At 41.2% G+C, this 27216-nt stretch overlaps 1 protein-coding gene across 1 annotated transcript; it reads left to right on the forward strand.

Annotated features, from left to right (window-relative positions):
- The first annotated feature begins 1983 nt into the window (after positions 1–1983).
- On the forward strand, positions 1984–27014 carry LOC118391566 (UV excision repair protein RAD23 homolog B-like). Its single transcript, XM_035783072.2, has 10 exons — positions 1984–2453; positions 3176–3257; positions 6401–6480; positions 20494–20672; positions 21235–21290; positions 21553–21680; positions 23362–23482; positions 24546–24673; positions 25658–25825; positions 26121–27014. Exons 1-10 carry the CDS (start codon positions 2388–2390, stop codon positions 26232–26234), a joined length of 1122 nt encoding a protein of 373 aa, XP_035638965.1. The 5' UTR covers positions 1984–2387; the 3' UTR covers positions 26235–27014.
- Positions 27015–27216: the final 202 nt, after the last annotated feature.

Here is a 27216-nt window from a genome sequence, read left to right on the forward strand (position 1 = left end):
CAGTATGTCCCTTAAGGTCCTTGTGTAATGTGTATTGTACCACCTAGCCCTGCCCCTAGCCCAATTGTCCATTGTATATTTTTCATATATACTTGTGTTCCCACATGTACTTCCTGTATTGAGTTAATAATAAAAATTAAATAAAAGTTCTAGCTGCCACAAAAGGCGCACATTTTATGTGCTTGCCATGATGTGTATCATTTTTCTAGATTGTACTCTGTAACAGATGGTTTTGAAAATGTACTTTATTAAAAATGTAGTTGAGTAGAAGTACAGCCTTTAAAAAATACTCAAAAGTACAAGTACACAGAAAAGCTACTCAATTACAGGAACGTGAGTAGTTGTAATTCGTTACTTCCACCACTGGGTATCAGCCTTCTCAATGACTCCCACAGAACACAACACTGTAGAGTTGAACAAATATAAGCATAATCTTATTTCGGGACTTTGACTGTGGACAATCACCCCCCCCTATGTCCCGTATTCCAGTCAGACATTCCAACCTGTCTCTTGCATTCATGTTGCTTGTATGAAAATGTATATAGCATATAAGGATGTGGTACTGGTGATTAACACTTGTCCCATTATTGTTGAGATCTAATATTAGCGGAGCGCAAGACGAGAAGTAGGCCAATGTCACAGGCCTATAGTCAACCAATCACATGTTTTAAATCCTTTCGGGCTAAATTCCAGCTAACCTTGAAGAGGACAGTTAGTCCTGACTACTTCTGCTGAAGAGCAAAAGTAACTAAATAGCCGAATTAGACAGAAATATATAAGATAATTTAATCAAACTTGTCAGGTTCTCCAGTCTCAATGCTCATTATTTGCTCATTCAACACATTTGCCGCTTCTTCACTCAATACCGTTTAAGAAGTCTCCCTAACTATTTTACATTCCCTGAGACCAACCAGAGTGTTTCCTGGGCCACATATTCCCAGATTGTCATAAAACAGCCACACTTGTGGTCTCGTTTTTGCATCACCAAAGTTTGCACGAGGAAAAATAATAGACTAGGTGTGGCTGGTGCGCTTAAATGAGCTCGTTCTGTGTAGCGAACTGCAGGGGGTAGGTATACTGTAGTGCTGCCAGAGCGCACCGGAGCGTCACTTCGCCACTTCTCACAGTGGTGCTCGTTTAGTAAAGTTAAAATCAAAGCTGAATCAATGTCTTGGAAGATCACATAATGATTCATTAGTATTCTGCATAAGAGAAACATATATAATAGCATACTATCACGTTACTGTTACACCAAAAACAACACCAAATTGAGATTTTTGTAAATTGTAAATAAGAATGTGTTCTTAACTGACTTGCAAAGTTAAATAAAGGTTAAGTTTAAAAAAAAATGTTCTTGGATGGTTAGCTAAATAGTCCAACAACAAAAAAATCGCATGAGGCCAAAATGCAACAGTGCTCGAATGTAAACTACTAAGTAGAAGGTGAAGGAAATACAGGAAGGATATACACTGTTAGCACCATCTGCTCAAATTTGCAAATTAAACAGTCATTCAATTACAAGAAGATCTAAATGCATATTCCGTATTGTTGTGTTCTGTGGGTGTCACTGTGTAGGTTTATACCCCATTTCATGGATGCTCAATCCATAGGTTAGGCTGTACAGTGCGTATAAGCATGCGCCCAATGCAATTCTGAATATAAATGCATCCACATTGCATTTTCAACATATTTGTACTTTTTGGGGGTCAATTTGATTCATAATTGTTTTTTTTGTTGAATTTATGTAACATTCCAACCTTGTTTATCATTATCTAGTCCAATTGTAGCATTTTTTCACAATGTTTATCCTTTTGAATGTTTCAATGGGTGATTTATTTTGAAGGAGAACCGCCGATTCCACTATTGTTGCTGACGCTAATGTTGTTAAAGACACACACCTGCCTAAAAGCTAGTGAGTAGGTAACTATTTAACTTGAGAGAAAATTAAACCCGAGTGCGTTAATTAAGCTTCAAATCTTTAGTCGGGAAGAAACTAAAAAAGTATTCCCTCGATCGGGAAAGATCATGGATGCGCCGATGATGCTGGTGTTGACTCAAAACAAGTTTTTATTTCATTAATTTTTTTTATCTGTGATGCGCTGCTCACAATGAATGCATGTCTGAATTAATGAATGGACGGATTAATTCAAATGAATACTCAATTTCCCATGTTTCTTGCAATGTAGCCCTCGCGTCACCAGTTGCACATGCCTACTCGCCTTTTTGTGCAAAGTCAGGTTTGTTTATGCACTGAAAAGCCAAAAGCGTAATGGCGCCGGACAGGTTGTGATGAGCTAGCGGGAATAGTAACGAATCGACCTACACCCACGGAAAGAGTACGTGGTGAAATAAGTAAAGAAACCTAAGCTAAATTGTTCATCGCGAAAATGCAGATCACTTTGAAAACCCTCCAGCAGCAGACATTTAAAATCGACATAGACGAAGAGGAGACGGTGAGTTGAAACCATCATGCATTTGTTGAAGGGGGTGGGTGGCTTCGGCTAAGTTACCGTTGGCTATAACGTTAGCTAGCACACATTATAGCTAGTTTGACATGGATAACTACTGTAGGTAAGCGAAGCAATTTAAACATGTTCAAGTCCCCATTCAAGTAGTGAATTAGTAATAGTCTTTAACGTAAAAGTAGTAAATTGCTTGATATACACTTATTGCGATTTTGTGATGCAAAAACAGATCTGAAACGTGAGGAAATAGTAACTAACGTTGACTGATTTATGCTAGCTTTAGCTAGTAACGTTAGCTACCTAATTAGCTGAACTTTATCAATCTCAACTAGCGAGCTCATTAGTTAACGCTGTCTAGTTAAATCACTTTTGTCATGCATAGTTGCAATTTATGTTTACAATAGATATTTATTCAAAACGACAACTTTTGGGTTTGTTTTATAGCTAGTTAGCTAGCTAACTACTGTTAAGTAATATTAGTCATCTATTATAGCTAGCTAACGTTAATTTGTTAACGTTAGTCACACGTAGCTCGGTAGCTAGCTAATTATGAAGCAGTTGAATAGTTTGTTACCTATTTGGAAAATGTAATGGTTCAGATCATTGATCCATATAGCTAACTATCTAACGACAGCTCTAGGTTTGACAACATATATTTCTCACGATGGACTTCGATCCCTTTATACTTTGTCTACTCTTTTTCTTTACAGGTAAAAACCTTAAAGGAAAGAATTGAGAATGAGAAGGGAAACGATGGTTTTCCGGTTGCAGGGCAGAAATTGATATATGCAGGTACAGTTTGTATTTTATTACCCTACTCTACATTTCGTCTGGCAGTATAAGGACTTTTATTTTTTTTTAAGCGTAATAAATCGTTGTGCTGTCATAATATAATTACATGTCTCCTGTTGGTTTGCCTTGTGCCACACTGATAAGAGAGCTGCATAAGTATGTCAGTACACAGGTTGTCATGTATACTGAACAAAAAATATAAACACAACATGTAAAATGTTAGTCCCATGTTTCACGTGCTGAGACAAAAGATCCCAGAAATGTTCCATATGCACAAAAAGCTTATTTATCACAAATGTTGTGCACATCTCTGTTAGTGAGCGTTTCTACTTTGCCAAGATAATCTATCCAGCAGACACTGTGGAATATCAAGAAGCTGATTAAACAGCACGATCATTACACAGGTGCACCTTGTGCTGGGGACAATAAAAAGGCCACTCTAAAATGTGCAGTTGTCACACAACCCAATGCCATAGATGTCTCAAGTTGAGGGTGTGTGCAATTGGCATGCTGACTGCAGGAATGTTGCCAGAGATGTTAATTTCTCTACCAAAAGCCGCCTCAACGTCATTTTAGAGAATTAGGCACTACGTCAAACCAGCCTCAACTGCAGACCACGTGTAACCACAACAGCCCAGGGCCTCCACACCCAGCTTCTTCACCTGCGGGATAGTCTGAGACCAGCCCCCCAGACAGTTGATGAAACTGAGGAGGATTTCTGCCTGTAATAAAACCCTTTGTGGGGAAAAATTTATTTTGATTTAGTAGGTTAGCCTATGCCCTACCAGGACCACCCATGGCTGTGCCCCTGCCAAGTCATGTGAATTCCATAGTTTAGGGCTTAATTAATTTATTTCAATTGACTGATTTCCTTATGAACTGTAACTCAGTAAAATAATTTAAATTGTTGCATGTTGCGTTTTTGATATTTTTGATCAGTATAATTATGTTATGGGAATGCAGAAATAGTATTCAGTCCGTGTATGTGACTTTTTAAAGCTGCAAAATGTGACTTTTTGGGAGACTTTAACAAACTCACATAGATGTAAGTTATAGATCTATTATTAAAGAAAGTCTGTGGTAGAGCTGTTTCTATGTACACTATATGTTTCCCGGTCTTAAGTTTAGTTTTTGTGTTTAATTTTAATGTTTCTACACCAGCTTCAAATACTATTTTTGGTTATGAAAAATATTTCACAGCGGTTTAGATGGTATAATGATTATCTACACTATAGTTGCTTGTTTTGTAAATAAACTGAATTTAGGTCGAACTGTTAGATTCTTAGTAACTAGGAAATGGTGGAGCGATTTCAGCATAGTGCATCTTTTAATGTTTCTTCACCACTATGACTTAACAGGATAGCAGGGTTCTTCCCAGGGATAGGCTTCTGTGAATTTCATTGGCATAGAATGTCAGGGTTCTCGAAGCATTGTTGGCTGATAACTATCTTCATTAGAGGTCGTCCGATTATGATTTTTCAACGGCGATACCGATTATTGGAGGACCAAAAAAGGCCGATACCGATTCATCGGCCGTTATGTGTGTATATATATATTTTTTTTAAATGTATTTTTATTTGTAATAATGACAATTACAACAATACTGCATGAACTCTTTAACTTAATATAATACATCAATAAAATCCATTTAGCCTCAAATAAATAATGAAACATGTTTCAATTTGGTTTAAATAATGCAAAAACAAAGTGTTGGAGAAGAAAGTAAAAGTGCACTATGTGCTATGTAAGAAAGCTAACGTTTCAGTTCCTTGCTCAGAACATGAGAACATATGAAAGCTGGTGGTTCCTTTTAACATGAGTCTTCAATATTCCCAGGTAAGAAGTTTTTGGTTGTAGTTATTATAGGAATTATAGGACTATTTCTCTCTATACCATTTGTATTCCATTAACCTTTGACTATTGGATGTTCTTATGTGTAACAGTATAGCTTCCGTCCCTCTCCTCACTCCTACCTGGGCTCAAACCAGGAACACAACGACAACAGCCACCCTCGAAGCAGCGTTATCCATGCAGAGCAAGGGGAACAACTACTCCAAGTCTCAGAGCGAGTGACGTTTGAAACGCTATTAGCTCACACCCCGCTAACTAGCTAGCCATTTCACATCGGTTACACCAGCCTAATCTCGGGAGTTGATAGGCTTGAAGTCAGTGCTGTTTGAATGAATGCTTGTGAGCCTGCTGCTGCCTACCACCGCTCAGTCAGACTGCTCTATCGAATCATAGACGTAGTTATAACAATAACACACAAAGGCATTAGGTCATTAATATGGACGAATCTGGAAACTATCATCTCGAAAACAAGACGTTTATTCTTTCAGTTAAATACGGAACCGTTCCGTATTTTATCTAACGGTGGCATGCATAAGTCTAAATATTCCTGTTACATTGCACAACCTTCAATGTTATGTTATAATTATGTAAAATTCTGGCAAATTAGGTGGCCCAAACTGTTGCATATACACACTCTGTGTGCAATGAACGCAAGAGAAGTGACACAATTTCACCTGGTTAATATTGCCTGCTATTTCTTTTAGCTAAATATGTAGGTTTAAAAATATATACTTCTGTGTATTGATTTTAAGAAAGGCATTGATGTTTATGGTTAGGTACACATTGGAGCAACGATACGCACCGCATCGATTATATGCAACGCACGACACGCTAGATAACTACAAATGGTTGATATTACTAGTTTAACTAGCGATTATGATTGATTGTTTTTTATAAGATGGGTTTAATGCTAGCTAGCAACTTACCTTTGCTTACTGCATTCGCGTAACAGCCAGGCTTCTCGTGGAGTGCAATGAGAGGCAGGTGGTGAGAGTGTTGGACTAGTTAACTGTAAGGTTGCAAGATTGAATCCCCCGAGCTGACAAGGTAAAAATCTGTTCTGCCCCTGAACGAGGCAGTTAACCCACCGTTCCTAGGCCGTCATTGAAAATACAAATGTGTTCTTAACTGACTTTCCTAGTTAAATAAAGGTGTGAAAAAAAAATAATAATCTGCCAAATCGGTGTACAAAAATACTGACTTCCGATTGTTATGAACTTGAAATCTGCCCTAATTAATCGGCCATTCCAATTAATCGGCCGACCTCTAATCTTCATGTTTGTTCCTTGCAGGGAAAATCCTAAATGATGACACTGCTATCAAGGACTATAAGATTGATGAGAAGAACTTTGTGGTTGTCATGGTGGCAAAGGTAAGGTATTAGAGGGGTTGAAATCTGGCCTTTATTGTGGTGGAGAATTTAAGAGTAGATGGCACAGAACAGTTTTTGCATCGTAAAACCATTTTCACACACACACCAGACCATAACACACATACTGTGGCACCCACTGATATTGGCAGATGGACTTAATTAACTTTCCATGTCATTGGACATACGTGTCTGTGTGTGATGTAGATTTCCTAGGCCTGTCACACCGGTGTTAATTTAGTCAACAAAAATTGTGACAAATATTAATCGAACATCAATTTCTTATCATGGGCAATTGACGAGGTTATAACTGACTAAATAGACCCAGGAAATAATGACTAAAATTATTTTTAATTTCAGTTGACTGAAAGGAGAATATTATCCCTGTGACAAATCTCAGTGGACTGAACAATAGTTTTTGGAGAGATTGAGCGCTTTTCAGTGACGAGCACAATTAATATTAGCAGCACAGATGCTCAATTCTGTTCAACATTGGGTGCATACGCCTAGCCTACATCAGTTCTTGTCATAGATTTTCAAGCAGATTTAAGTCAAAACTGTAACTCGGCCACCCAGTAACTTTTATTTCCTTCCTGGTAAGGAACTCCAGTGTAGATTTGGCCTTGTGTTTTAGGTTATTGTCCTGCTGAAAGGGGAATTAATCTCCTAGTATTTAGTAGAAAGCAGACTGAGCCAGGCTTTCCTCTAGCATTTTTCCAGTCCTTAGCGCCATTAAGTACATATGTTTTATCTTGAAAAACTTCCCATTCCTTAATGATTGCAAGCATACCCATAACATGATGCAGCCACCACTGTGCTTAAAAATATGAAGTGATCCACTGTAATATGTTGTATTGCATTTGCCCCAAACATAACTTTGTATTCACGACAAAAGGTTAATTGCCTTGCCACATTGCAGTATTACTTTAATGCTTTGTTGCAAGCAGGATGCATGATTTGAATTGTTTTAATACTGTACATGCTCCCTCATTTTCCCTCTGTCAATTAGGTTAATATTGTGGAGTAACTACAATGTTGTTTTTGCCTATCACAGCCATTAAACTCTGTAACTGTTTTAAGGTTAGAGTGTAGTGCATACCAGTACATCACTGGTGCCAAGCTTCCTGCCATCCAGGACCTGTATACTAGGCAGCGTCAGAGGAAGGGCCAAAAAATTGTCAGACTCCAGTCTTAGACTGTTCTCTCTGCTACCGCACGGCAAGTGGTACCGGAGCGCCTTGTCTAGGTCCAAAAGACTCCTTAACAGCTCCTACCCCCAAGCCATAAGATTGATGAACAATTAATCAAATGGCCACCTGGACTATTTACGTTGCCCCCCCTTCTCTTTGTTTTTACACTGCTGTTAGTCACTATTTATTATTATCTATGCATAGTCACTTTACCCTACCCACATGTACAAATGACCTTGACTCACCTGTACCCCTGCACATTAACTCGTTACTGGTACCCCCTGTATATAGCCTCGTTGATATTTTACTATGTTACTTTTGATTTTAAAAAATTACTTTGCTTTATTTAGTGAATATTTTGTTAAATATTTCTTGAACTGCGTTGTTGGTTAAGGGCTTGTAAGTACACATTTCACTGTAAGGTCTACAGCTGTTGTATTTGGAGCATGTGATGAATAACATTTCATTTGAAGATGTGATTTGGACTTTAATGCAGGGAAACTTTAATCTGTTTTTCCTAATTTCTTCTAGCATGTTAAATGTTCAATCAGAGGAGAGAAAAAAAAAACCTCTAGTTCACCTTTACTCCACAGACGCATACAAAGCTCTCCCTCACTCTTCATTTGACCATAATTCTATCCTCCCGCTTACAAGCAAAAAATAAAGCAGGAAGCACCAGTGACTCGGTCAGTAAAGAAATGGTCAGATGACGCAGATGCTCAGCTTCAGGACTGTTTTGTTAGCACAGACTGGAACATGTTCCGGGATGCTTCCGATGGCATTGAGGAGTACACCACATCAGTCGCTGGCTTCATCAATAAATGCATCGATGGCCCCACAGTGACTGTACGTACATACCCCAACCAGAAGCCATGGATTCCTGGCAACATCCGCACTGAGCAAAAGGGTAGAGCTGCCGCTTTCAAGGAGCGGGACTCTAATCTGGACGCTTAAGAAATCCCACTATGCCCTCTGACGAACCATCAAACAGGCAAAGCATCAATACAGGACTAAGATTGAATTGTACTACACCGGCGTGCGTCAGATGTGGCAGGGCTTGCAAACTATTAGACTACAAAGGGAAGCACAGCCGCAAGCTGTCCAGTGTCACAAGCCTACCAGATGAGCTAAATGCCTTTTATGCTCACTTCGAGGCAAGCAGCACTGAAGCATGCATGAGAGCATCTGCTGTTCTGTACGACTGCGATCACGCTCTCAGTAGCCAATGTGAGTATGGCCTTTAAACAGGTCAACATTCACAAGGCTGCAGGGCCAGGCTGGATTACCAGGATGTGTACACCGAGCATGCGATGACAATCGGCAAGTGTCTTCACTGACATTTTCAACCTGCCCCTGATTGAGTCTGTAATACCAACATGTTTCAAGCAGACCACTATAGTCCAGACCTGCCAACATGCACGCATTTTGCATACCAACGACGCTCTTCTGTCCATGAACGCAGGTACGAGATCCGATTTTAATAGTAAGCAGAAAAGTTATTTGTTATTTATTTTACGTTTTAATAAAAAATAAATTCACGGTAAATCTAACATCCCGACTCTCGAGCTGCAACACACAGACATGTACGAGCTGCAACACACAGACGTGTACGAGCTGCAACACACAGACGTGTACGAGCTGCAACACACAGACGCTTCTAAAAGGCCTTTGCACTAGATTTGAGATTTTATCAATTTCGAAAATCTGAAATTATGTATGCAAATAAATACAAATCCAATAGGCACCTTTTACATAGGCTGAAACACCTGACTCTTCTAGCGAACAGTGTTCAGATTCCCTTTGCGGTAGCCTACTTAAGCTTTGTCTAGTCAGTTTGCGGTCTGTGTCAACGTGATCATTTGTTTTTATTATGTTTTCAAAAATGATTTTGCTTTTAGTGTTCATTAGGGACCGTGTTTTAAAAATGATCAGACCCAAACAGCACAAGCATGCGGGGGGAAAGAACCCCAATTCGGCATGTGCTACGCGAGCGAGATGAATCTGCCATTTACCGCACGCAGCTGGTACTCTAAAAAGTTGGACAGGGTTGGCAGGTTTGATAATTCCTGTGCCCAAGAACACTAAGGTAACCTGTCTAAATTACTACTGACCTGTAGCACTCACATCTGTAGCCATGAAGTGCTTTGATACGCTGGTCATGGCTCACATCAACACCATTATCCCAGAATCCCTAGATCCACTCCAATTTGCATACTGCCCAAACAGATCCACAGATGATGCAATCTCTATTGCACTCCACCCTGCCCTTTCCCACCTGGACAAAAGGAACACCTATGTGAGAATGCTATTCATTGATGACAGCTCAGCGTTCAACACCATAGTGCCGTCAAAGCTCATCACTAAGCTAAGGACCCTGGGAGTAAACATCTCCCTCTGCAACTGGATCCTGGACTTCCTGACGGGCCGCCCCCAGGTGGTAAGGGTAGGTAACAAGAAATTCGCAACGCTGATCCTCAACACAGGGGCTCCTCGGGTGTGTGCTCGGTCCCCTTCTGTATTCACTGTTCAGTCTTGACTGCATGGCCAGGCACCATTAAGTTTGCCGACGACACAACACTGGTAGGCCTGATCACCGACAATGATGAGACGGCCAATGTGGAGGTCAGAGACCTGGCCGCGTGGTGCAAGGACCACAACCTCTCCCTCAAAGTGATGAAGACAAAAGAGATGATTGCAGACTGCAGGAAAAGGGGCTGTAGTGGAGCAGGTTGAGAGCTTCAAGTACCTTGGTGTCCACATCACCAACAAACGATCATGGTCCAAACACACCAAGATAGCTGTGGAGAGGGCACGACAAATCCTATTGCCCCTCAGGTGACTGAAAAGATTTGGCATGGGTCCTCAGATCCTCAAAAGGTTCTACAGCTGCACCATTGAGAGCAATGGTTGCATCACTGCCTGGTATGGCAACTGCTCGGCCTCTGACTACAAGGCACTACAGAGGGTAGTGCGTACAGCCCAGTACATCACTGGGGCCAAGCTTCCCGCCATCCAGGACCTCTATACCAGGTGACGTCAGAGGAAGGCCCTAAAAATTGTCAGACTCCAGCCACCCTAGTCAGACTGTTCTCTCTGCCACTGCACGGCAAGCTGTACCGGAGTACCAATATAAGTCCAAAAGGCTTCTTAACAGCTTCTACCCTCAAGCCATAAGACTCCTGAACAGCTAATCAAATGGCTACCCAGACAATTTGCGTTGTCCCCCCCACCCCCTCTTTTACTCTGCTGCTACTCTGTTTGTTCATCAACGCATAGTCACTTTAATAACTACCTACATGTACATCTTTCCTCCGCACATTGTCTCTGTACCGGTACCCCCTGTATATAGCCTCACTACTGTTATGTTACTGCTGCTCTTCAATTATTTATTAGATTTTTTTTCTTATCTATTTTTACTTCACACATATTTTTCTTAACTGCATTGTTGGTTAAGGGCTGTAAGTATATCACTACGGTCTACACCTGTCGTATTCAGCGCATGTGACAAATGCATTTAGATTTGAAGTCAAATTGGCGTCATGTTGAAATCCGGAGTGGTTTCCTTCCTCTCCGGCAACATAGTTAGGAAGGACACCTGTCTCTTTGTAGTGACTGGGTGTATAGATACACCATCCAAAGTGTAGTATCTTCCCCATGCTCAAAAGGATATTTGATGTCTGCTTTAAAAAAATAAAATAATATTGCCCCATCTACCAATAAGTGCCATTGGAACGAGGCTTTGGAAAACCTCCTTGGTCTTTGTGTTTGTAATTCACTGCTCGGCTGAGGGACCTTACAATTATCTGTATGTGTGGGCTACAGAGATGAGGAGACACTTATTGTACACAGTGAGTCCATGCAACTTATTAGGTGACTTGTTAAACACATGTTTACTCCTGAACTTTAGGGTTGCCATAACAAAGGGGTTGAATACTTATTGACTCGACATTTCAGCTTTTCATATTTTTTTTTTTTTCAATTTAAAGTTTTATTAAGTTCTTGTTTTTCAAGCAACCAACAAAACACATTCCACATTCACAGATGTGACAGGCTTTATAAAAATAAAGTAAAAAAATAATAATACATTTGAAAAAATAAAAATACAATTAAAATGAATGATAAAGTTTTTCTTGGTGTGTATGTGTGTATATATATATTACATACATACATACATACATACGCACACGTACTCAAAAACTAAATTAAAATAAAAACATACAAAAAAGCACAACACTTGCAGCAGCATTATCAAGGTTCTTATCAGCTATTTCAAGCATTCGCTGAGACGACGGGCCAATAATTCGTTTTTAGGTTTTACAGTACCTTACACAACATGTATCTGCGCATTTCCCTAGTCACCCCGTTCACTCTGTTCAGTTTGAAATATAGTTGAATAGTGGAGACCAGAGTCTATCAAACTTGGGCTGTCTCTTGTGGAGGTCATAAGTGAGCTTTTCAAGAGGAAGAAAGTCAACAATCTGGTCAATCCACATTTTAAATGTAGGGGGGGGTATTAGAGGCCCACAATAGAAGAATACATTTCTTAGCAAAGTATGTAATAGTCATAAGCAAATTTTCTCTGTCAGGATCAAGAACAAAGTCCTGCTGGGCATTAAGAAGATAGATACACGGGTTCATATCAAACTGTACCTCTAGCAATTGTGTCTAAAATGAGAGGGAGGGATTTCTCAGGGTTGGATATGTAGAGCAAGACATCATCTGCGTAAAGCGAAATCTTGTGCTGCAGGCCACCTGCAGAAACACCCATGGCACATCGATTGATGGATTGCTCCTTATCAGCTCTGCCAGAGGCTCCGCCCCCAACAAGTAGAGCAGCGGGGACAGCGAGCACCCTTGTCTTGTGCCCCGTTCCAGAGGGAATCTGTTCAGTCCATTAGTAGTCACCATGGCATTTGGATGAGAGTATAGTAAAATTTGGGCCCATATTGAACTTTTCTAAGACTGAAAACAGAAAGCTCCACTCCATCCTGTCAAACGCCTTCTCAGCATCCAGTGAAGCCAGCAGGACAGGAATCTTTTGTACGTTTACTTGATCAATATTATCAAAAAGACGGCGAATGTTATCAGAAGAGTATCTGTCTCTAATAAATCCAGTTTGGTTCGCTTTTATTATTTTGGGGAGAAGAGTGTTTAGTCTTTTGGCGAGCAATTTGGTAATTATTTTATAGTCGAAATCCAACAAGCTTATGGGCCGGAAGGACGAGCAGGATAGGGGGTCCTTGTCCTTTTTTAGCAACACTGTAATGCGAGCTGTGTGCATTGAGTCTGGGAGAACTCCGGTTTTGCAAGAATCCTCCAGCATTGGCATGAAGATAGGGCTGAGCTGGGGCCAAAAAGCCAAAAAGCTTTGTAGAACTCTCTGGGGTATCCATCTGGGCCTGGGGACTTATTAGGTGGCATGGAGGTAATTGCATCCAGGATCTCCTCAGGAGTGAAGGGGGAGTTGAGATCTTCCTGGTCGGTCTCTGATAGTTTAGGTAGCGAGATTCCCTCTAGGAAAGAGTGGAGTTCTGCCTCCGTGTGTTTTCTCTCAGAGGTATATAGTTTGCAGTAAAAATCATGAAAAGTTTAATTTATCTTTTTTGGGTCATATGTGATCTCGTCCTCTGCTGTTCGGATAGCCATGATTGTACGCTCTGACTGCTCCTTTTTTAATTGGTAAGCAAGCAATCTACTGGGCCTATTGCTATACTCATGGTATTTCTGTTTAGTAAAGATAACTTTTTTTTTTAATCTCCCGAGTGTAGTCCAAATTCAGTTTGTCTTTGGCTGCTTTAAGATGACTCCAGGAGGTGCTGTCTAGGGATTGTTTATGTATTTTTTTCCACAGCATTCCAGCTCCCTCTCAAGATCTAGCCTGTGTGCTTCCATTGCATTTTTCTTAGAAGAAGCATATGCAATTAGATGACCTCTTAGTGTGGCTTTAGCAGCGTCCCACATTGTGGCCGGAGAAACAGGAGAATCTTTATTGTCTTGTGTGTAGTTGTCTATCCATGTAGTTACCAATGTATGGAACTCGTCATTTGATAGCATGGAGGTGTTGAATTTCCAGCTCTTTGACCTCGGGATGTTTTTGCAGAGGTCAAAGCGGAGGTGGACAAAGGCGTGATCTGAAAGTACTATGGGTCCGATTGTACAAGTGGCTGAATTTACGAAACTCTTTGGGATAAAAATGTAATCTATACTGGAGTAGGTGTTATGGACATTAGAGTAGTATGTATAGTCCATAGATGAGCTATTATTCTCTCTCCAGATATCTATCAGTCCCATCTCTTTAGTAAGAGAGTTCAACATCTTTGCAGATCTAGGATTTGTGGTGGGGACTTGAGATGATTTGTCTAGGGTTGGGTTAAGGGTACAATTATCTCCGGCCACCACACCAAAGGAGACACAATGCTCATTGAACAGGGTTATAATTTTTGACATGAAGGCAGGAGTATCTGTGTTTGGGGCGTATATGTTTAATATAGTAATTGGTTGACCATATAGTGACCCAGTTATCAAAATAAATCTCCCCTCCGGATCAGATATGTTTTTGTCTATTATGAATGGAACATTTTTATGGATAAGTATGGCTGTGCCTCTACTGTTTGATTTGAAAGATGAGAAATACACCTGTCCCACCCAAGCTCTGCGGAGCACACAGAGGTGTGTCTCTTGTAATAGCGCAATGTCTGCTTTTTCCTTTTTTAGAGCACATAGTATATTTTTTTGTTTTATTGCATGCCCTAGACCATGGCAGTTCCATGTCAATAGATTTAAGGTACTAGTCATCGTCATCGAGCAGTAATCGAACTTTAGTGCAAGTCATCGCTGGGTAAAAGTGGATAGTAATTACAGCTGCGTTCACATAAAAGGAAAATAAATGGTGTACATAAAATAATAATCTCTGAACACCCCAGCCGAGTTCCCAAACAACTCGACACATCCCGTTGGATCTATTACCCCCCCCCGCTCAGTCTCTATTCTGTGTTCCGAATAAAACAAAAAACGGGAACAGTTAGCAACGCACAACGTCTCCCTCTCCCCACCAAAGAAATGCCTCATCCTCTCCACCCCGCATTGAGTAAATAACACAGTTGCCCTCGTCCAGACCACAGTAAAAGAGGGGAGAAAAATCAAATCAATAGCCCAGCCTACATATACCTCCCCCAAGAGACATAGGGAACCCCAGGTAATAATAGCAACAACAAAAAAACAGGGAAATAAAAGTAGGCTGAAACATTAGTGGGCCTAGGTTAGGCTATACAGCCCATCCCTCTCAGTTAAAGGAAAATAAATATAAATTGGACGGCTATAATGACATTTAGGGGGTGGGTTTCTGGATATCGGCTATATGTCCTCTTACCTCCTTTAGTAATGGCATTTAGTATTTGGTCTGTTTCTCATTGGCCAGGATTGTCTTTCAAAAAACGTTTTGCCTCTTCGGGAGTTTAAGTGTCGCAAGGCTCCTTGGTGAAGAATCCTGAGCTCGTTTGGGTATTTGAATCCCCTGAAGATGCCTCGGTCAATGGAGTATTTCTTCACTTTGTCAAATTCTCGGCGTATTCCAGCTGACAGGTCCTGGTGTAAAGCGAGTTTCCCACTGTGATGGTGTTGTTTTTCGCCGCCTGTAGGACTCGTTCCTTGTCGGTGAATCTCAGGAAACGTATGGTGATTGGGCGCGGTGGTTGTCTGGCTGCTGGTGGGGGCCTCAGTGCTTGGTGAGTTCTCTCGAGTTCTATGGGCCTGTCGGTGGGCAGGTGGAGCCACTCGGGAAGTTTGTCTTGCAGGTAGCGGATCAGTGGCATGATTCCCTCCTTTTTTTTCGCCCAGATTGAATAGAACACAATTATTCCTTCGCCCCCTGTTTTCCAGGTCCTCTGTTTTCTCTTCCAGATGCTCGATTTTCTTTTTAGCATATGCTATTGTTTCCATGGCATCTGTCAATAAGTTTTCCATGGATAGGATTCGCCCCTCTGCCTCGTCCAGCCTCCCCGCGTTTATGGTTCTTGTTGTTGATGTCAGGCAAGGCGTTTTCCAGGATTGTCACCTTGCCCCCTATCGCACTGAACTGAGAGTTAATGGCATCTAATTTGGTGTTTAGTTCTGTACGTTGGATCTCAACTCAGAAAGGATGTCTTCGACAGAGTGCAAGGTTGGCATTCATTGTGCCTCGTGGGGGAGTGGGTTCTCTTGCTCCTGGCTAATGGCGCTAGTTTTTTCTGAAGCTAGCTTCTTCTTGGAGGCTTTTTCCGTCGCTAATACTCGAGTCCGGGTAAAAATGTCACCTGTAGTGTCGCCTTTTGTAGCCGCCATGACTTTTTCTTACTAAATCTAAATGAGTGTGAACTTGGAGTGGAGGTAAGATTAGGAATTGGAAACTACTTGTGCGGAGCTCTTAGTTCATGCGGCCATCTCGTTCAAGGGTCACGTGATCCCCAGCTTTTCATTTTTAATTAATTTCTAAACATAATTCCACTTTGATATTATGGGGTATTGTGTGTAGGCCAGTGGGGGGGTCCACTTTGAACTCATTTTAAATTGTCTTTAACACGACAAAATGTGGAGAAAGTCGAGGGGTGTGAATTCATTCTCAAGGCACTACCTGTTTTTCCCTCGCTTGACTATAGAAAAGTATTTACATTTTTAGTCTTGCGCAACCCTCACACTTTCCTCACTGCATTTCTTAGCCAGGTTCTGTAGCCAATGTACTAGCTAAGTCTACCTCTTTTCTTCAGAAAAAGCGGCTTGATTCTAGCCATTACTGTTCAAAACGTAGACCCATAATACCGCCGCTACATTGGCAGGCCGCATTTTCCATTCATAAAGCATATTGTGGGCCATTCTAAAACAAGGCTATTTGCGGCCCGGATTGTTAACCATTTGTTTAGGGTACGCCTTGTTCAGTCATCTCATTAGCTAGCTATTGCTAACAACCTGGGTTGCGTTCAGCGGGATGTAATGTACTGGTAACTTTCAGCTTTGTGGAACAAACTTGGCTGTCTGACATATTGAATAAGGAATAACGTCAGCTCTGTTTTTGCAGCTGAACGTGGCCCTCTGGCCTCTATGCAAACATTTTGGTGGCACAGAAACAAATGCATAGCAAACAATTTATTGAGTAAATAACATTGGGCTGTTGGACCGTTGATAACGAGGACAATGTGACAGATGCAACCCATACTACTTTGCAAATACTTTGAAGAAGTGTCGAGAGAGACTTGTCAGTTAAATGCCTTTCTTGCCAGCTCTAAATGCAGTTATGACTGTAATACTAAAAATAGCAAGGTGGAACAAAAACTCATGATAAATAGAAGAGAACAAGAAAGATTGTATTTAATATTATACTGACTCCACACACAATGGTCAACTCAGTCCCTGTAGCCATTTTGACTTTATTAATTTCCTGCAATCCTACACATTTTGGCATGGTGCGGAGATAAAAAAAAAATTAAAGCACATTTCCTGCAATTCTACACTTTGCCATGGTTTGTCGGGTTCTTATGCTGAGTGATTCAAACGTAAAATCAATGGGGATGCCATGAGATTTGACGTTCTCCCGACTGTCTTATTGTTAGTTTAAATTTACACTTAAAGTATTTTAAATGTGTTTTTTTTTGGAGTGGTGGCCACGATTTAGCAACGGTGGCCCACCGCTTCTAGATTAATATAGGGGAAACACTGATTTGTTTACTATTGGTTAATGATACAATACAAATGAAAGGTCATTTAGTTTATTAAAATGGCCCAGTGTTTTTGTCATTTTGACAACTACAGTGGCAAGAGAACATGTGAACCCTTTGGAATTACCTGGATTTCTGAATAAATTGGTCATCAAATTTGGTCTGATCTTCATCAACGTCACAACAATAGACAAACAGTTTAAGCACACTAACGCACAAATTATTGTATTCAATATAGACAAAAAATCACAATTTAAACATTCACAGTGTAGGTCGGAGAAAGTATGTGAACTCCTAGGTTAATGACTTTTCCAAAAGCTAATTGGAGTCAGGAGTCAGCTAACCTGGAGTACAATCACTGAGATGAGATTGGAGCTGTTTGTTAGAGCTGCCTTGCCCTATAAAAAAACACAAGAAGCATTGCCTGATGTGAGCCATGCCTCGAACAAAAGAGATCTCAGAAGACCTAAGATAAAGAGTTGTTGACTTGCATAAAGCTGGAAAGGGTTACAAAATTATCTCTAAAAGCCTTGATGTTAATCAGTCCGTGGTAAGACAAACTGTTTATAAGTGTAGAAAGTTCAGCGCTGTTGCTACTCTCCCTAGGACTGGACGTCCTGCAAAGATGACTGCAAGAGCAGTCCTAGAATCCTGAAGTGTCAGCTAAAGACATGCTAACATCTCTGTTGACGAGTCTACAATACGTCAAACACTAAACAAGAATGGTGTTCATGGGAGGGCATCACGGAAGAAGCCACTACTGTCTGAAAAAAAAACATTCCTGCACATCTGAAGTTTTCAAAAGGGCACCTGGATGTTCCACAGTGCTACTGGTGAAATATTCTGTGTACAGATGAAAATACAGTTGAGTTGTTTGGAAGGAACACAACACTATGTTTGGAGAGAAAGGAACAGCACAACATCAAAACCTCATCCCAACTGTAAAGTATGGTGAAGGGAGCGTCATGGTTGAGGGCTTTCTCAGGGCCTGGACATCTTGCTATCATAAACTTTCAAATGTATTTTTCTGTCGATCAAGGCATTTTGCAGGAGAATGTAAGACTCTGTCCACCAATTGAAGCTCAACAGAAGTTGAGTGATGCAACAGGACAACGACCCAAAACGCAGAAGTAAATCAACAGAAGAAAATACACCTAGTGGCCCAGTCTGAGTCCTGACCTCAACCTGATTTTAGATGCTGTGGCATGATCTCGAGAGCAGTTCACAACAGACTAGAGGTCGACCGATTAATCAAAATGGCCGATTTTAATTAGGGCCGATTTTCAAGTTTAAATAATCAGAAATCTGTATTTTTGGACACCGATTTAAAAAAATTATAATTTACACCTTTTAATCTTTATTTAACTAGGCAAGTCAGTTAAGAACACATTATTATTTTCAATGACGGCCCTAGGAACGGTAGGTTAACTGCCTTGTTCAGGGGCAGAACAACAGATGTTTACCTTGTCAGCTCGGGGGATTCAATCTTGCAACCTTACAGTTAACTAGTCCAATGCTCTAACCACCTGATTACATTGCACTCCCACGAGGAGCCTGCTTGTTACGCGAATGCAGTAAGCCAAGGTAAGTTGCTAGCTAGGCATTAAACTTATCTTATAAACAATCAATCATAATCACTAGTTAACTACACATGGTTGATATTACTAGTTTATCTAGCGTGTCCTGCGTTGCATATAATCGATGCGGTGCATATCGTTGCGCCAATGTGTACCTAACCATAAACATCAATGCCTTTCTTAAAATCAATACACAGAAGTATATATTTTTAAACTTGCATATTTAGCTAAAAGAAATCCAGGTTAGCTGGCAATATTAACCAGGTGAAATTGCACGCGGTGTCAGTGTATATGCAACAGTTTGGGCCACCTAATTTGCTAGAATTTTACGTAATTATGACATAACATTGAAGGTTGTGCAATGCAGCCTGCTGCTACCTGCCACCCGTTAGATAAAATACAGAACAGTTCCGTATTTCACTGAAAGAATAAACGTCTTGTTTTCGAGATTATAGTTTCCGGATTTGACCATATAAAGACCTAAGGCTCGTATTTCCGTGTGTTGTTATGTTATAACTAAGTCTGATTTGATGGAGCAGTCTGACTGAGCGGTGGTAGGCAGCAGCAGGCTCGTAAGCATTCATTCAAACAGCACTTTCGTGCGTTTTGCCAGCAGCTCTGCAGGTCTGATCTGCAACTACAAAACGTTTGGTTGAGGTTATTGCTGCCAAAGGAGGGTCAACCAGTTGTTAAATCCAAGGGTTCACATACTTTTCCCACCCTGCACTGTGAATGTTTACACTGCACTGTGAATGTTTACACTATGTGTTCAGGAAAGACATGGAAACATATAATTGTTTACTATTTTAAGCAGACTGTCTATTCTTGTGACCTAGATGAAGATCACAATCTTATGACCAATTTATGCAAAAATCCAGGCATTTCCAAAGGGTTCGCACACTTTTTGTCTTGCACCTGTAGACTAAATTATTTTTGTCATTTGAATAAGACTTAATGATATTTTAGTCGATGACCAAATCTAAAAGATAAGTGCCAAAATTAGCTGACACACACCTTAATATCACACTGACAGAATGCAGATTGCATCTCACTGTGCAGAGTCGATTGGAATCAGTGTTACAGCCCCCCTTCCCATGCATACAGGTGCAGCAACAGTTCATCCAATGATTGAATATTCTACCACACTGAGCTACAATATGTCACTTCTGCGCAGTTTGAGTGTCTGATAGTTGGCAGCAGGTAGTGTCCTTGAAAGATTGAATGGTAAAGATGGCTGTTTATTTGCATATCTATGAGTCTTGGATCTGATCCTATTAGATTTTTCCATCAATACTTTTAGCAAGATGAATAGACTACGAGGCTAGCAAGCTTGTTAACTATTGCTACCTCACAAAGTGAAAGTCACCTAAAATGAATACTGCTTCACAGTAATTCCCAATGTGTCCATGTCTGTATGTAGCGGATCACAGGCTTCTTACATGACACGATCCATATTGGTTAAATCATTGTTACTGTATCACTTATAGGCGTAAGTGTTCTTTAAAAGATGCCTTGGAAAGAAACAAAAACCGAGTGCTGTGGGCGTCCCCTTTCTCTCTGTAGCCTAAAGCAGCCCCAGCAGCTGCCCAGCCTTCCGGTTCTGCCGCCACCACCTCCTCCAGCACTACAGCCCCCACTGTACCCACGGCTGCCTCGCCAGGCTCAGATAACCCACCAGAGGGGTCCAAACCAGCCGAGGAGAGGCCCTGCAGCACTTCAGCACCAGCATCAACCCCCACCAGGTAGGTCTGGTTTGGCAGTCACTGCTGTGTCACAAATGGCAACTTATTTTCTATATCGTTCACTACTTTTGACCAGAGCCCTGTTGCCTATATAGTGCACTACATAGGGAGTAAGGTGCCATTGGGGATGCTGTCGATGTTACCTCGGCCTGAAGACCACAGCCCAGCTGGCAGCCATTAATAGGAGGCTGTTTTTACCGGTCCATCTCAACGGTAGCCTCATGCAAAGGCACAGACACGCCGGTAGCGTTTGCCAGCTGAGACTACTTAGCACCTCTGAACAGAGTGCCAGCCGTCATTTGCGAACTGATTCTACATGTAGAATCATGTGTAAAAATGTCGGCAGTCGCCCACCGGTGGGTGGTCCCTGAAACACTGAACGAACGGCAGATGGACGTGCGGTGTGTGTTCTCTCCTAAGACGAGGCCAGTAGACATGTTGCTAGTGTCTGAGCTTATAGAAGGATGAATGCATCTCTTTGTGGTTGTATTTTAGTACAGGGCAGACCATGTGATATACTACTTGAACAGTACTCATCAGTGTCACGCTCCTTCTCTTTCAGTTCCTCTGGTCTATTGACAAATGTGAACATGTTCGAGGAGGCAACTTCTGCTCTGGGTAAATGGTCTTCCTGATATAAGTTATTATTGAGTGTATATGTGATTGACTATCCTTTACCTTGTCCTGTAATAGATGGGTATATGGCCATGTGTCTTGGTAGTCTTCCCTATATAGATAAAGAAGTGAAAGGCATAGCTCTGCCTCACAATCTGTTTTTATTAGGCTATGTTTATCCTAGTGAATGATGTCATCTGAAGCTTACAGAATCTCTCAGATCAAAATGCTGTCTGGTTGGTTTGTTGTTCTTCCTGCTCTTCAGTGACAGGCCAATTATATGAGAACATGGTGACAGAGATGATGCTGATGGGCTACGAGAGGGAGCAGGTAGTGGCAGCGCTCAGAGCCAGCTTCAATAACCCAGACAGAGCTGTGGAGTACCTGCTTACAGTAAGCGCGCACACACACACAGCTTCAACCACACAGCTTCAACAACCCAGACAGCTGTGGAGTACCTGCTTACAGTAAACACACACACACACAGCTTTAACAACCCGGACAGCTGTGGAGTAGCTGCTAACAGTAAGCCCACACACACAGCTTTAACAACCCAGACAGCTGTGGAGTACCTGCTAACAGTATCTCCCCATCACACCATATACTTCTCTAGTCTGACACGCCTTTTTATTCATTGTGAATGGTCATGTGAAAGAAATGCTATAACCAACCCCCAGCCACACCTAGCTTAGTGGATGGGTAACTATTGTATACACATCTTCATTAAATACAATAGATGGCCGTAATAACCCACAGACACACCTGGCTAACCGGATGGGTTATGTAATCATCTAGAGAATTTGAGTATTTTGTTTAGACAAGTAGGTAGCTAGCTAAACGATGAAGCCCCCCCCCCCCAGAGTTCCCAGTTGTCTTGAACGCAATGAAGTCAGAGATTTCCTACTTGCCAGTTGTTTTGAACGGGGCAATAGTTCCAACCCATACTACTAGCAATAAAAACTGATTGTCATAGCTAGCCACCAAGCTTGAATCTGCAGGTAGCTAAAGCTAACTAACTAGGTTCAATGTTAAATAATATTATTTCAGAGATCATACATGTAACGCTAGCGAGCCAGCCAACGCAAGCTAGCTAACTTTAACTTGCAATGAATGATAATGACTTTCTGACAAAATTAGAAATGTATAATATCTGAAAATGTAGCTATCTAGACTCTTACCCGTATCAATGGAACGATTCTTCCTCTGTCACGATGCCGTGGTTGCCCTTAGTTTGAAGATGTTATCCGGAGACAGGTGTTTTATCCAACAGCCTTCTGTGTTCTCTTTTCAAGTCCCTCCACATATTTGCAATCAAAATGCCAGAATTATCTCCATCTCCTTAGCTATCATACTCTTCCACCGGGCATTTGACTGATTTCAAAACTCAACTTCTGTGATTGCCATTTCTTCCCCATCACTGTCATCAGAAACAACACTTTTGTGGTTATTCATGATATCTTTCAAAAAAGCTGCAGTGGAAAGGATTATCTACACATACTGAGCAGCTCATGCTATAGACAGAAGCGTGCTACATGGCAGACCAATCCAAACTCATCTCTCGGCATGTCCAGCCCATCCATTATCTCAGCCAATCATGGCTAGCGGGAAGGTTCCTGGCTTTTTCCGTGGCTAAATCAACTAGGTTCGTAATTTAACGATTTTATTAGTATTTACAGATGGCATACAAGTTTATTATGTCACATGAAAGTTTACATGTTCCAGTAGGCATTTTTGCAACGACAAAAAAACGAATTTTGATAAAAATTAAATATATATATATATATATATATATATACATATGTTTACGTTCAAATACCTCTCCTGTGAAGTAGTGTCGTGCGCCATACGCCGAGTTTCCTGAAATGAGTCACACATGATATTGACTGGTTATTCCATAGTAAAACAAACAAAATACCCCTTGTTTTTCAATTACTTCAGGTTTTCTATTTTATTATGATTTTCATCCACATGTAACTTAGAGCTGGAATGAAGCAAGCTAGATTCCTCCACAGTCGGACAGTTCTCACGTTGGGTCGCTAATGCGGTAGCGAACGTTGTCGTGTGTGTTTTTCAGGGGATCCCAGCTGGGGAGGAGAACCATGCGGGTGCTGACCCAGTGGTGCCCTCTGTGGGTGGAGGAACTCCAGCTCTCAACACAGGCAGTATGACAACCCCCGCCAGCGTTGCAACAGGAGGTGAGTGTGGGTGGGCGCGCCTGCCTCTACACTGGGTAACAACACTTATGTATGCTGTGGACACTAAGAAAACGTTTGATGCATTTTTATTCTCTTTTTTTTCTGAAATAATAAGAAACTGGTAACATATTGCCTGACCATTCTCAGCCTCAGCTAGATTCTGAGATGACCTCCATGTTGCACTGGATCGATTGTTCCATGCCGTAAGCGGTTTGTCATACTGGAGGTTAATAAGCTGAAAAAAAAAGATCCCATAAATATTCCATACAGTTTGTTTCTCTCTAATGTTGTGTACAAATTGACAGCTGATGAAACTGTGGGTTTACAAAAGCAAATCATTTCTGCACAAACTGTCAAACTGTATCAGGGAAGCTCATCTGCGTGCTAGTCGTCCATACTAGGGTCCTGAGCTGACTGCAGTTTGGCGTCGTAAGGCGACTTCAATGGGCAAACACTCAACTTTGATCGCCACTGGCATGCTGGAGGAGTATGCTTTTCACGGATTAATCCCGGTTTCAACTTTACATGCCAGACGGTGTCGTGTGGGCGAGCGGTTTGCTAATGTCAACGTTGCAAACAGAGTGCCCCGTGGTGGAGATCGGGTTATGATATGCACGGCCCCATGTTACAAGGATCTGATCTGTACACAATTCCTGGAAGCTGAAAATGTTCCATGGTGTACATTCTCGCCAGAGGCCATGTTTGGGATGCTCTGGATTGACGTCTACGACAGTGTGTTTCAGTTCCACCAATGTTCAACAACTTCACACAGCCATTAAAGAGGAGTGGGACAACATTCCACAGCCTGATCAACTCTAAAGGAGATGTGTTGCAAATGATGGTCCCACCAGATACTGCTTTTCTGATCCAGTCATGTGAAATCCATAGATTAGGACCTAATTTATTTAAATTGACTGATTTCCTTATGAACTGTAACTCAGTCAAATATTTGAAGTTGTTGCATGTTGCGTTTTACATTTATCAGTATAGTACAAGGACCTGTGTGGACATGTAATGTTGAACTGTGGAAACAGAACACCTCTTCTCCCCTCTGTGTATCCAGCCAATCCTCTGGGGTTCCTGGTTAACCAGCCTCAGTTCCTCCAGATGAGACGGATCATCCAGCAGAACCCCTCTCTGCTCCCTGCCTTACTACAGCAGATAGGGAGGGAGAACCCCCAGCTTCTGCAAGTATGGATGACTCGCACAATACTCTTTTTAATTATTATATTATTATTATTTTTGTGTTTATTTAACCTTTTAACTAGGCAAGTCGGTTAAGAACAAATTCTTATTTACAATGGCGGCCTCCCCCGGCCAAACCGTCCCCTAAGCCGGACGACGCTGGGCCAATTGTGCGCCGCCCTATGGGACTCCCAATCTCGGCCGGTTGTGATACAGCCTGGGATCGAACCAGGGTCTGTAGTGACGCCTCTAGCACTGAGATATAGTGCCTTAGACCGCTGCGCCACTCGGGAGCCTGCTGTGCCACTCTTACCGTCACCGAAGACACAACACACACACACTGCTATTTACAAGCACTGCTATTTACGATATACTCCTGAATTGATGATCCAGACTATTATTCCACAATATTGTAGTTGCACTGGTTAAAATGAGCAGTAGATAGACTAGTTGAATGCTGAATTCCAGGTATTTTTGTCTGCCAAATCAATTCCCCTCTGTATCCTTAATCTCTTCAGGCCTACATAGTGATGAGATCAGAGCCTGAAGGCATCGCAGCAGACCCCCACTGGGAGACTGTCTAAAACACCTGTATGTCCCAAATTGCACCCTAATCCCTTTTACAGTGCACTACTTTTGACCAGGGCATCTACTAGCATGCTAGTAGATACCCATAGACTACCAGTCATTGCACTAGTGCTAGTTAGCATTACCTTGCGACACTAACTTCCTTCATTCTGGACACAGATGCATAAAAATGATATCCACAAGTTTATCTGACTCTAGGCTGGTCATTGTAAATAAGAATTTGTTCTTAACTGACTTGCGTAGTTAAATAAAGGATACGTTTAAAAAATAAAGTAGGTAAAGGGCTTCATTGTGAAAATCCCGAAGTATCGCTTTAAGAAATGTCTGTTCTTTCCCGTTGGAAATGTATTGCAACAGTGTGCCCTAATGAACACGACCATGTCTTGTTTGTTTCCCTCCCAGCAAATCAGCAGCCACCAAGAGCAGTTTATCCAGATGCTGAACGAGCCAGCCCAGGAGGGGGGACAGGGTGGTGGAGGAGGTGGTGGTGGAGTGGGGGTTGGTGGGGAGGCTGGAAGTGGCATGAACTACATCCAGGTCACACCCCAGGAGAAGGAGGCCATTGAGCGGGTAAGGAAGGAATCTCACAGGTCATGATGGCTGTTGATATGTGGCTACAGTTGAAAATGAGCTAGTTAGCTAAATCTGGAACATTTACAGAAATGTCAGTTAATCTGCATTCTCCATGTCAAATAAACCTAATAACAAAAAGCCAAGTGTTGATTTCTGACTGCGTTGTTTTCAACTGAAGACGAATGACTCCATTACATAGATATCTATCTATCTGAACAAGTCATGCAAATCCTGTAATTTCTGATCTTTGTTAATTTAATTTCCATGTTGACTTTGTCTGCTTCCTCTTCAGCTAAAAGCCCTAGGATTCCCAGAAGGACTTGTTATACAGGCCTACTTTGCCTGTGAGAAGAACGAGAACTTGGCTGCTAACTTCCTTTTACAACAGAACTTTGACGACGACTAGAAAGGAAGCCATGATAGTATTTTTGATCCTTTTTCCCCCCTCTACTTTTTTGATTGATCAATATCTCATAAAAGCATAAAAACATGGGTCTTCACGGTTTCCTGAATTTTCCTACAAATACATGATGCATCTTCTTGGTAACAATGGATCATAGTTTATGTGAGAAATAAAAGCTTTTTCTAATCACCTTAATGGTTGAATTGAGTACCAGCTACTTAGTTCATCAGATCACCAGTGTATTTCCCATTTTTATTTCATTCAGCCAAAGACCAACATGATTGTTTCTCATAAGGAAATAAATACTGGTTTCAAGGGTTGATCGCAGAATGTTGTTTCCCAATGTTGTTATAAAAGAGGAGATTGTATGTGATTGGGAAGTTTATGGTATATTCATTCCTATACATAATTGTTCTTGCTTTTTTCTGTGTCTCAATTTACCAGTATAGGGATCCCAGTACATAATAAAAAATTGCAATTTGAAATTACAGTGAAAGTTTTTAAACAAGCAGCATTGTTAACTTTTAAATTTGTATTACACTTCCGACATGAACTTCTAGAGAAGTGTGATACAGTGTCTAAAATGAGTTGCCAAGGCAACTGTACAAATATGGGAAGTACTGATGTATTTTCATGCAACCTGAAAAAAGAAATTGAACCTACTTCTTTGTCATCCGAGGCATGTATATGGTTTCCCTTGCTTATAGTAGCCTGGTGTTTACAGTTACTATCAACTTGATTTACTGTCATTTTTACATAAATAAAACTTTTCAACATGAATAATGCCCAATTTGTGTTGGTGGGGGTAAAAACCTATTGACTTAACAGTTAACCCCATGAATAATACTCAAGACGAGGAATAGGATATTGTTCTTATTTAAAAATGCATTTTGGTCTGGTTCTGTACCACCATAGTCTTCTACAGGACAGTCTTTATCTAATTGGTATGCTGTCATCTGAAAACCCATGAAAGTCGGTGAAAGTG

The sequence above is a fragment of the Oncorhynchus keta genome, chromosome 12 (assembly GCF_023373465.1).
Source record: "Oncorhynchus keta strain PuntledgeMale-10-30-2019 chromosome 12, Oket_V2, whole genome shotgun sequence".
NCBI lineage: Eukaryota > Metazoa > Chordata > Actinopteri > Salmoniformes > Salmonidae > Oncorhynchus > Oncorhynchus keta.